The sequence below is a fragment of the Syzygium oleosum genome, unplaced genomic scaffold (assembly GCF_021117445.2).
Source record: "Syzygium oleosum isolate NSW1041296 unplaced genomic scaffold, Sole_v2.1 Sole_v2.46, whole genome shotgun sequence".
Classification (NCBI taxonomy): domain Eukaryota; kingdom Viridiplantae; phylum Streptophyta; class Magnoliopsida; order Myrtales; family Myrtaceae; genus Syzygium; species Syzygium oleosum.
Genome location: NW_026607530.1, coordinates 765806 through 778004, shown reverse-complemented (window position 1 = coordinate 778004; position 12199 = coordinate 765806). Strand labels below are relative to the sequence as shown.

Below are 12199 nucleotides of genomic sequence, written 5' to 3'. Positions count from 1 at the left end.
TCAAGGCGATCGAAGACAGGTTCGGGTCCTCGACACACAATATCAACTATCTGGAATTACTCTACCCTTCGGCATGGTAAGTAACCTCAGGTATGTTTTCATTTGCTTTAGCATACATCATCTTATATCACATCATAAAAATGGGACTCCAGTCTCACCAAAAATAGCATTCATTGATCATGCATGGGCCAAATTTAGGTGTTATTTTATCTTTGAATGTAACCTCTACGAGCTCAACCTCTGCGAGCTCACCTTCAAAGAGGGGTAGCTGTTGACACCTATTTTTAATTGCCCAAAATTAATTACACAAAAATTTAGGAATTAATGTCCTTAATTCCTAAGCAAAAAAATTATTTAGTTTCTAATTGCATTGCATATAGACATTAGGCATATTTGCATTAATAAGGCCTATTATAGCATATTTTCTTAATTAATTTAAAAAAAAAAAAATTTCGAGTTGGGCCGGGTCGACCCGGCCCTTTTCTTTCTTTTTTTTCCTCCCCCCCCCCCGCACGGGCCCAGGCCCCTTTTCTTTTTTTCCTTCCTTTCTTTTTCCCCGCGCGGGCCCAGCCCGCCTTCCTTTTTCTTTCTTCCCCCCCGCGCGAGCTGGGCCCGGCCCGGCCCAGCTCCCTTCCTTCCTTATTCCCCCTCTCCGGCCGTCCCTTTCTCTTCTCCTGTTCACCCCTGCAGCTGACGCAGAACGACGAACGGCGGAGCAGCTCCGCGCCATCTCCATCAGGCCAGAGGAGGGCCAAGGAAGCACGCCAATGGGACTGGCATTAATGGCCAATCCCGTCCTCCCCGAAAACCCGGCCTCCTCTTCCTCTTCTTCCTCTGCTTCCTCAGAATTGGCCCCCCCTCTGCACCGGCCTAAACGGCCGCGAAAGTCGCGGGCCAGAGTAGGCCGGTGCAGGCCGTCGTCATGCAGGCGTATGGAGCAGAGAAGGCACGACGGTCGTCGGCTATAAAAGCCGAAGAGAGAGAGAGAGGCCCCGGTCGGCCGTTTTGAGAGACAGAGAGAGAAACAGAGAGAGAGAAGGATTGAGAGAGAAAACTGAGACAGAAAAAGAACAGACCGAGAGTATACGGCCGTGAGGAAGAGGCCAGTCATCTCGTCGACGCCGCCAGACCAGCCGGAATCCCCCCCCCCCCCCGAAGGCGTCTTCAACCGGTGAGCTCCCCGGCCGAGAAAACCTCTGTTTTCCCCCTTTTTTTTTTACGTGGCTGGGCTGCAACTCGCACTGGCCATTGCGCATGAATCCCGGCCCATACCGATGTCGATGCCGGTCCCTACTCGCTGTCGGAAGTGAGCCATGTTGTCGGAGCCGACCGAGTCGCCGGAGGAGGTCGAGATCCCTTGATTTTTGCCGCGCCCTCTACCTGCTCGATAAAATGCCCAATAGAGGCTCCTTTTGTTTGAGCTTCGGTCGGTGATGTCGAGGCTGGCCGAAGGCTGAGTGACCCTGGGGAAGCTTTGGGCTGACCACTGGAGGCCGGGTAAGTCAAATTACGACCTGGGTCCGCCGGCCAAGCTTCGACCGACGTTTGGGCTCAAACGAGCCCCGGTCGGAGCTCGGCCGGCGACCGTTCCGATCGATGCTCCGGCGACCAGGTGCTGGGTTCTCTTCAGCTTGATGCCCTGAAGAGATTGGTGTCACTGGCCGGACGAAACAGCCGTTGAATCGCCGGAATTTCGACCGGTCGGTGGCCTCTCGGCATCTGAGGCGCGAACACCGGTTGAACCGGCCGGTTCATTGGCTCAGATCGGTCAAATCCGAACCGGATCCGATTACCCGATCCGAATCAGTCGATTCGGGTCGATTTCATGGATCCGAGTCGGTCCTAACCGGATCCGATTCCGATGCCCCACCTAGATCAACCGATCCAACCCGGGTCAACGCCCCTGGTCGGATCCGTTGACCCGGGTCGGTCATAACCGACCCGGATCGGCCGATCCGACCTAGATCAACGCCCTGGGTCGGATCCGTTGACCTGGGTCGGATCCGACCGACCCTAATCCGCCGACCCAACCCGGGTTTTAATATTATATTAATTTTTTTTTAAAAAAAAAAATTTAAAAAAATTATTTTTTTCTTCTTCTGTATTTTTTTTTAAATTCAAAAAAAAATTTTAAAAAAAAGAAAAGATCCTTTTTTAAATTATGTGATATATCTAAATATTTTAATTTATTGTTGTATTACTATGCATGTTATTGTCTTGTTTAAATTAGACAAGCCTGAGGTTTCGCGGTAGTATTTTGCACGTTATTTTTATTACCGTTGTATTATTATGCATGTTTTTAATACAATTGCATGAGCTGTTGTGTTTTTTAATGTCATCTGACTTAGTTAAGGTTAGAACCTTAGGCTGCATGAATTATTGTGTTTTTGACTGCTAATCGTTTCTGATTATGCACTCGCTTGATCACCTCACATATTAGGAGAAATGTCCTAAAATCAATCTAAATTGCCTGATAAATGTTTTCATGAAATGAACAAGGTAAAAAAGGTACCGAAAGGGCGTTATTTATACAACTAGTGTAACCAAGTCCCCGAACTCAGTTAATCTATGGTTCGCAGGAATAGGGTGATTCTCCCATCACCTTATTTGAGTTTCTAATCGACCCACCGCAAATCGATTAGTGGTGACTCCTTGATATAAACCACTTAAATGTTAAATAATTAAACCCTAAGTCGCGATATGGTATGGGCTTGGGAGAGCCCGAGTTAAGTCCTGAACCTAGACTTAGCACGTACCAGGCGAAACTCCATTTTTCATATGTTCGATAAAAAGAGCGAGGAGGTCGGTCCCACAGTTACCAATTGTAGAAACTCGATATGAATCTTATGTAGATCGCATCAAGCTCGATCGTGTTTGCTTTAAATAAAATTTAGATCAGTTCGACCAAGATCAAGAAAAGCTCAATTCTGTTTTAAGAATATGCATTAGATAAGATTTAAACTACGAGCTAGAATTGAAAACATAGACCTCCGACCAAATTAGTGTGCATCTCCATTAGGAACCAAATATGCCAAGCATCAAACTTTGAGTGATGAGAATATAGCTATCAACAACGAGTTTTAGCATTTAGTCCTCACAATTCATCGCAAGCAAAGCACTCATATGGCACACCTAATCAGCCCATGAATTTTTTATTATATATCAGAAACAAAACAAACCCTTTATTGGGTTGGCCTACTCCAACAAAAATTAGGAAAGTTGATATCCTTGTTTTGTTCGGATGTACTTTTTGCTACATTTTCTATTAGTTTTTGTTATTTTTTCTATTTTTAATAACAGAGGATAAGATCCAAGGAAAAGACAAAAGAAGTTGATGCAAAAGGAGGCTATCTCACATGCAAGACGAGTCTTTGTTTATTCTACTTCTCCCCAAATGACGTATGCTTTCCGACCTTCGAGAGCATATGAACTGGTCATGGCCCAACTTGATGATATCGTTGGAACTTGAATTAAGTAAAAGTTGATCAATTAGGAGGGTTTTGCACGTGCAAGATGAGACGAGTCTTTGTATATTCTACTTCTTTCCAAATTTTATATGCTTCATTTCCGACTGACGACAACGTATAAACAGGTCACGCGATGACTCAACTTGATGATCATTAAGAAATTAAACTTATGTACGCACCTCCCATTTCTAATTCTTCAAATTCTGGTCATAGCAACATTTTTATAATCTTGATGTAAAAAACATTTGTGCATGTGTCCTAATTGTGCCACTTGATCATTTAAGGCTATTAATATAAGAGCCAACTTGTAAACAAGCATCTCTTTGTTGAAATGCGATAGACCATTGACTTTCCTTGGGCAACTTGTAAATATAAAGACTTAGACAAAATATTAGTTGATGAGCAAGCTCAGTTGTCTTGATGCAATGCATTGGGAAGAGTCAGCCAAAAGCCTTTGTTTACATTGTAAAAGAATCTAAGGAAACCTAGTATGTGAGGCAAGAGTGGATAGACAAATTCATTTGTTAGGAAGGACATTTACATTATATTGGTTCTCAATACCAACGTTGACATAGACTTTTGGGACTGCTGCTGGTGCCAGATCTAGCCCGCTGGCGGTCGCCCGACCTCGGTCGACTGCCGCCGGCACCAGATTTGGCTCGCCGGCTCCGGCGAAGGGTAAGTTAGGTTTTTTTTATTCCCAAAGCCCTTTTGCAAAAAAAATTTACCAAACACTATTTGGCCAAAAATAGCTTTATAAAGAATTTTTTATCAAACGCCATTTACATTTCCCCAAGGGGCTTTAGCCTAAAGGTATTTGCATTCCCCTAAGTAGCATTTTCAAAGTTGAACCAAACGCACCCTAAAAAAACCACTTTCCAGCGATGTTGTCATACCCAACAGCAAAGCATATAATATCTTTAACAAGCAATCTGACTTAACCATCTTACATCTATATCTTCATTACTATTTCCTGTTATAAAAGGGTATTAAAGTTACGGTCAACCAAACATATAGGAAGTTGTATTAAAGGGTTACTAATCGTAGAAACACGATATGGATCATACATAGATTTTATCAAGCTCGATCGTGTTTGCTTTAAATCAATCTGAATCGATTAGAGCAAAATCAAGAAAAGTTCGATTTTGTGGTAATTTTTATAAGAATATTCATTTGTCTAGATAAGATTTGAAGCACAAGTTGGAACTGAAAGTAGAGGCATTGAACCAAAGTCGTGCGCATCTACATTGTAAACCAAATATGCTAAGTATCAAACTTTGAGTGATGAAAATATAGCCTTCAATCACGTAAGGCATGACACGAATTTCAGAGACGTTTCTATTCCGCCACAGCCACTTGCTGTGGCTCAGTCTAATTAAGGGAAAGAGGGAAAGTGGGAAACTTTTATGTCTTGAGTATTTTGGGAGATAACCTATGCTCTTTAGAAGCTACATTATGAGGGAAAAAAGTGATAAATGTGACCATATAAAGATACTAATTTGGAGAATCAAGTTTATTGTAATTAATTATATGATTTTGAATCTGCTATGTGTACTTGAATTGAAAATATGGCATTTCTCCAGGGCCAATATAGTAAAATTGTGTGAAGAGTTTGAATCCGTGGAAGAAACCCGATCCAAGTAGAAATTCCAAATCCGAATAACTCTCGCGCGCTGCGTCGGCTTTCATCTAGTCAATATAAAAGGTAATAGTTTCTAAATAATAAGAAGGGGAACTATACGAAGCTTTGTGATGACGTGACTCGATTACAGAACTCCGCATGTGACTTTATGAATAGATTATGACGTGGAGTTGCTTCGTCAAGATTAATGGTTGCTCCTATTTTTATTTTTTTTTGGTCATGAATGGTTGCTCCTATTTACCCGGTAGTTATCTAGGGAATAATATTGCCCAAGAACGTGGTATCTGCAATGCTGATGACCCACGATTCCATCAAAGGAAAAGACAAATAAAGTTGATCGATGGCTCAACTTGACACGATTGTTGGAGCTTGAATTACGTAATCAAGCTTACGTGCGCACCTCCCACGTCTGAAGCTTCAAATTCTGGTCATCCGAACATTTTATAATCTTGATACTGTAATTTCAAGACATTTGCGCATCTGTCCTAACCTTAGTCTAAATTTTAAACAATACTGGGGGGCCTGAATATATAAATGAGGTTGCATATGCGGTTTTAAGTATTGAGTAGGATGTACTTGTTTAAAAATATCACGGCAGAATTACTGGATCTGCTTATAAATAAGAACTGAGCTTCCTTCCTTGGCCTTGCGCAGCACAAATAGGAGGAGAGATCAGAGAAATAGAGAGAGAGAGAGAGAGAGTGAAGGATGCAGGCTCTGAGCTCTACCGAGTTGTTCCGCAGAAACTTGACCGAGCAGCCGGTGCGTCGTCTCTGACTCATTGATCTACAACCATTTAAATAGAGGGCATCCCGAGTGACATGATACACGATGGTTTCATTTGCCTTTGTGCAGGTGCTGTTTGAAGAGCATTCAGGAGTGAGAAAGGTGATCTTGAACCGGCCTTCCAAGTTAAACTCCCTCACTTTCGAAATGGTGCGTCCCTATCTTCTTTCTTTACTTGTCTATGCGTCTTCATTAATCAAGCTTGTGGTCCTCTCGTCTGAGTACGCAGGTTTCTCAGATGTTTAGCAAGCTGAAAATCTACGAGGACGATCGTACCGTCAACTTTGTCATATTGAAGGTAATTAGAGGTTGTATTCATGTCTATCCTCTCTTCCTACTGAGTTGCCAGGGCATACTTAATTAAAGTGAAAAATTCCAAATAAGGACTTTAAGTGTCATCATTTTCTCAAATAAGAGCCTAAAGTAGACCTTATATCAAATAAGGGCCTGAAGTGCCCTCATATTATCTAATAAGGGCCTGAAGTGAATCTTGTTTTACATAAGGGTCTAAAGTGGCCCTGACAGTCTCAAAGAAGGGCTTAACCTTACTGATTGGTCAAAGGCATTTTTGTCCTTTACCTTTTTTTTTTCCTTTTTCTATTTTTTTCTTTCCTTTTCGTCGATGGTCAATCTTAGGCAATGGTTGGCAATACCTAGAGAGGGCTTGGGCAAGGCCACCCTCGAAAGCCACAGGTAAGGGCCAGCCTCGCCTAGGCGACCCTTGATGGCCACAGGCAAGGTTAGCCCTCACTAGATTTGGGCGAAGGTCGCCTCGCCCGCAGCCAGCGAGGACTTGAGGCGAGGTCGACTCACCCGAGACTCAATTTTGTATAAAAATCAAGTGTTTTCGCTAACTCCGTCCAATTTGACAAACAAGAAATGTTGACGTTGTTTTTTTAAATATTATATCTCTCCCACATGGCGTCCTACATGGCATTAAGGTTAACTAAAACACTAAAGCGACGTCGTTTTGATCCGAATCCTAATTTTTACACAAAAATCTTAATTAAATTAGGTTAAACAATCCATGAAAAAGACATACTCAAAAAAGAAAAAAAAGCTAAAAATTTAAAAAAAAAACACGCATACACACAAAAAAAAAAAAACCAAGCAAGAGGGCTGGGGCTGCTGCCCCATCACTGGTGAGGCATCAATCATGGCCAACGGGGTTGCCGACGCCTTGGCAAGTGTTGCCAGCCCTTGCCCAAGTTTGGGTGAGGGGCTAGCCCTCCCACCTAGGTATTTTTGTGTTATCTTTTTTTTTCTTTTCAAATATAGATTTCTTAATTTTTAATCTAATTTAACTAAATATTATGTTAAAATTGTCTTTGGACAAAAATGCTCTTCGCCGGCCGGAAATTTAGCCGGTTGACTAGGTTAGGCCCTTATTTGAAATTGTCAGGTCACTTCATGCTCTTTTTTGAATAAGATCTACTTCAGACCTTTATTTGAAAAAATGAAGATACTTCATGCCTTTTTTTTGGAATTTTCCCATAAGTAAATAATAGTAGTTGAGTTTTACGGATTTATATAGTGTTAGATTTAGATTTAAATTAGATTAGATTAGATTAATTGAGTACATTAGTGTTCATTGTACACCCACATAAATATATCATGCTCCATCTGATCGATAATATAATCTCTTCAATATGCATTGGCCGATTGTTATCATTTATGTTATTCTTCTCCTCTTGCTCAAATATTCAATAGGGAAACGGGAAAGCATTTTGTGCGGGTGGTGATGTTGTGGGAAATATGTGCTACATGTTGACAGGTGATCAAATCCGGATCTGCTCTCTTTTAATTGCGTTATTTATAACTGTTACCCGTGAAAAATGCAAGACAAATAAGACTACCCTACTTAATGGGATATGGTAGTCTTTTCCGAAAATTTAAGTTATTAGGTGGAGAATTATATATAATATATATGTAGAATTCTAATGTTTCGTGTTAAAAAATAGGGAAGTGTATTTTTGGAAATTACCAAAAAATTCTATTACATTTCTTTCAATTCAGTCATCAACTTTTCAATTGTGTAAATAAAGTCCTAAACCATTTCACATTTTGCCAATTGAGTTCATCTCGCCAATTTTGGCGGCCAATGTTCGTCCTACATGGCACGACGGGCGCTAATATAGACATTTTAATAATGTTTTGAATTTTTTTTATATTTTTTTGTTTTTATCTTTCTTTTCTTGATGTTTTTGGGACTGAGGGACAACGAAGGTTGCCAGCCAACCCTCGCAGGCTATGGGCGAGGGCTGCCACGCCCTCATGCAATTTGGGCGTCATGGCCCTTGCCGAGTCTAGGCGAGCGCCGCGATACCCAAATCGGGCCAGCGAGGGCATCGGGCAAGTGTCGGCCGGCGACTCTGCCAGCCCTCAACCAAAAAAAAAGTAAAGAAAAAAGAAAAAACAAAGAAAGATTATTAAAAAATGCCCACGTTAGCGCCGTTTGTGCCATGTTGGACACATCATCTACGACAACAATTTCTAGCCAAAATTAGCTGAATAGACCCAATTGGCAAAATGTGAAAAGGTTTAGGACTCAATTGGACAATGAAAAAGTTTAGGACTGAATTGGCACAAGTGTAATAGGTTTATAATGTTATTTGTAATTGTCCCAAACTTATTGTAACTTGATGGAAGAAAAATAGTAAAATCAAACAAATAAAGGTCGGTAAATTTATATAAGAGATGAAAAATTTAAGGTATTTCAAGAAAGATAAATAAAATTTGGTAAACAACAACAAAATTTGTTAAATTAAGAAAAAAATAAACGTTGGTAAGTAACTTAAACGAGAGTTGGTAATCCGAAATTTATTGGTAGTTCAATTGAAGGAAGTTGGTGAGTCACGTGCATAAAAATGTCAAAGTCAAAGAAATATGGTAATTTAAGACGTTGATTAGAAAGATAGATAAAGGTTGGTAAAAGATAAGAAAATATAGAAAGGTGGTAGTTTCATAAAAGTGTTTGTAAGATACCCATAAATTATCGGAGACTAAGGTGACTGAAGATTTGTTTTCACCAATAATTTTTTGACAGGTGGAAACTTTTTCAAAAACCAACTAGCACGAAAAATTCAATTATTTTTCTAACAGAACAGTATAATCATCCTATATACATACAGAGACATAAGTTCACTGTAGACATTGTTATTAATGATTTTTTTGGGGACAATTTTAACAGTCTCCACCGATCTTAATCTTTTCATCCGAGTAATTTATGGTATTGCTTGAACACTTCAGGACATTGGAGCTTCGGAGCAAGCTTCTACAAGAAACAGCTCACCTTGGATCACTTGATAGCTACCTATAAAAAGCCTTTGGTGATGTTTGGGGGGCTTTTCTTACTGTACAATACTTTCGTGGTTGATGAACTAAATCGACTGAACATTTTTCTTTCTATATGATTCGAATTGAAGGTATGCCTCATCAATGGCGTTGTAATGGGTGGTGGTGCCGGAATCTCCATGCACGGGAGCTTTAGAGTCGTGACAGAGAAGACGGTAAATAGTCCTCGTCTATTATTTTATTCGATTGGGATAACTGGACCTGATGGTGATGAATGATGATTGCAGATGAGCCGTGTTCATCATAATGTTTCTTATGAGACATCTGATAAAAGTTTTCTTGTCACTACAGAAGATGAATCTTCTAAAGAGTGCTGCAATTCTTGTTGTTGCAGGTATTTGCAATGCCTGAAGCAATACTTGGACTATTTCCGGATGTGGGTGCATCTCATTTTCTATCCAAACTTCCCGGTTACTTTGGTAATCTTTTCAACAGCTTCTTCTTTTCTTTTTTACTTTCGGTGACATGGAAAACATGTATTGTCCTTTGTTAGAAGGGATTTATAGAGGAAGACAATTACATTGTATCAATCTTTTCTTTTGTCGTCTAATGTTTGTGTCCTACTGACAAATTTTAAGTGACCGGTCGGTGTGTTTATACTATACCAAGTTTTATTTATCAGTAGTCAATATGTCCTATTTGTAGAATAGATTTTACTATCATTAAGATTTCAAGAGTAGTGTCACGTCGAGCAGGTGAATATGTCGGACTAACCGGAGCAAGAGTGGATGGAGCAACAATGGTTGCATGTGGCCTTGCTACTCATTTTGTCTTTTCAAAGGTAACTAGTTAGTATAGATTCCAAAAATTGCGCACCTTTCGTATCTAAAATTTTTAAAAGAAAATATTTGACATAGTATTTACGGGTAACCCTCTACTCTCTCAATAGGATCTTCCTCTTTTAGAGCACACTCTCTCTTCGGTGGATCCATCAAATGCAGCAGAAATTTTATACGTCATCAACAAATTTGCGCACAAATCCAATACAAAAGAGGAAGAGCTCCACAAAAGGTTACTGGTGTTCTGATTTAGCACTTCGCTCTCTTCCTGTTGCATATAATCTCTTCATCGGAGCTAGTCAAACAAATTCCAACCAGTCTTGATTGTTGTAATAGATTGAAGAGTATAAACAGATGTTTCTCAAGACAAACTGTGGAGGGCATATTACATTTTCTCGTAAGTATATTTTGGTGGGATCTTTCCTTTTTCTTTCTTTTCTTCTAGCTGCAAAACAGCGACGGTGATAGTTGCAAGACTAACACAGTTATATGGTGCAGGAAAAGGAGTTGCGGGATAACTTGGCAGAGAAATGGATCGCTGATGCAGTGAACAATATGAAGTCTGCTAGTCCGACCAGCCTTAAGGTTTTTCTGAGATCGGTAATATGCAAAACAAAACGTATAATATCAAGCTTAGCGAATTAACACTTTGAACGATAGTGAAATTCTACAAATATCTTCCACTTTTCAAAATCTATTCTTATACGATGCGCACGGATGGGATTTTTGAAAGTAGCAAGTATTCAGCAATTTGTGTTAGAATAGAATGGGAGTTATACCATCAACAAACTAACTCCTTACGTACGTACATGCATGCGTGTATATGTTTATTACAGCATCTGCAGATTACATGGTACAAATGATTGTCAATTTTTTATGTGTAACATTACGTGGGGCATGGCATATTGCATTCAACAACTTGAAGAAATTGTTGATCTTGGTGATTAGATAAGAGAAGGACGTGGTCAGACGATCGAACAATGTCTAGCTCGTGAGTACACCGTCTTTTGCAACATTGTGCGGAGGAAGATCACCAATGACTACTACGAGGTACTAATCAGGATTCGTGATAGGATATAACATAAATCAGCTCTCTGTGAAACTTCATTTACAAAGTAATGTCACAAACTCTAAATGTAAATATGTAGGACATATTCAAGTACCTAATTAGAAATTCAACCCAAAAAAAAAGAATTTAATTAGAGTTGTAATTTATCACATCACTTGACTTCCTAATAGCCGAGAAACTATTTCATGGACTATAGATCACATAGACCAATACCATATCAACAATGATTATATGAGTCTTACGAGTCTAAACGTGAGGCCCACATGATAAATAGTGGAGATGAGCATCGTCGATTTTTAAACCATACATAATTTTTTAGTGGGAGGATTCAGCAAGGGTATTTGTCATTTGTCATCTGTATTTTGCTCTTCACCAATTTGTGCAACGCAATGATGAAATCCGTTTTGGTGCAGGGTTCAAGGGCAATTTTTTTCGATAAAGACAAAAAGCCCAAGGTGCAAACATTTATGCTTTACACATCTTTTTTCCCATGTCCAAACCTTTTGATTGGTACTTGGCTAAACGAAGACGGTCCAAGTCATTAATTCCTTTTAACTAACTAATGGCAGGAGATGGATATATGTTGCAACAACAAATTATAGAGTCTCCTTTATTATCCTAATAATTAAAATCCAAGTACTTAACCTCAATGAGTTCAAGAGAGAATCATTAAAGCCTCGTAGAGATTTGAGATCCTATAATCGTCGGGGAGGTATAATGCAAGCTTGAATTGTGCTAGGTCATATGCTACAAAAACATTGTTGGCCCTTTTCCTAATAGGTTAACCTTTTGGGACAATCAGTTTATCTAACAAATTAAATAAATTAATATGCGCCGTTGAGCTTGAGCCTGATTTTTGTTTGATGAACACAGTGGGAGCCGGCGAAATTAGAATTAGTCACAACAGAGACGGTGGATATGATTTTCAAAGCATCGGAGGATGATGACGATTGGAATTGTCTACAGCTGCATGCACGGTCCTCCAACTTGCTTGACCACGCAAGATCGAAGCTCTAAACAAACTACTTGTAGTTTTTAGTTACTACAGATGCAATTGGACCGTCATCAATGTATCTATCTTTTTATGTACGAGACCTACTTA

General features: G+C 39.8%; 1 protein-coding gene across 1 annotated transcript; it reads left to right on the top strand.

Moving 5' to 3' along the window:
* The first annotated feature begins 5756 nt into the window (after positions 1-5756).
* Positions 5757-12149, top strand: LOC115687409 (probable 3-hydroxyisobutyryl-CoA hydrolase 3). Its single transcript, XM_030612960.2, has 14 exons — positions 5757-5871; positions 5965-6045; positions 6125-6193; positions 7606-7669; positions 9145-9224; positions 9321-9404; positions 9584-9668; positions 9945-10030; positions 10139-10260; positions 10365-10425; positions 10527-10628; positions 10977-11078; positions 11511-11552; positions 11971-12149. The coding sequence occupies exons 1-14, from the start codon at positions 5818-5820 to the stop codon at positions 12112-12114; spliced, it is 1176 nt and encodes a 391-aa protein (XP_030468820.1). The 5' UTR covers positions 5757-5817; the 3' UTR covers positions 12115-12149.
* The last annotated feature ends 50 nt before the right edge of the window (positions 12150-12199 follow it).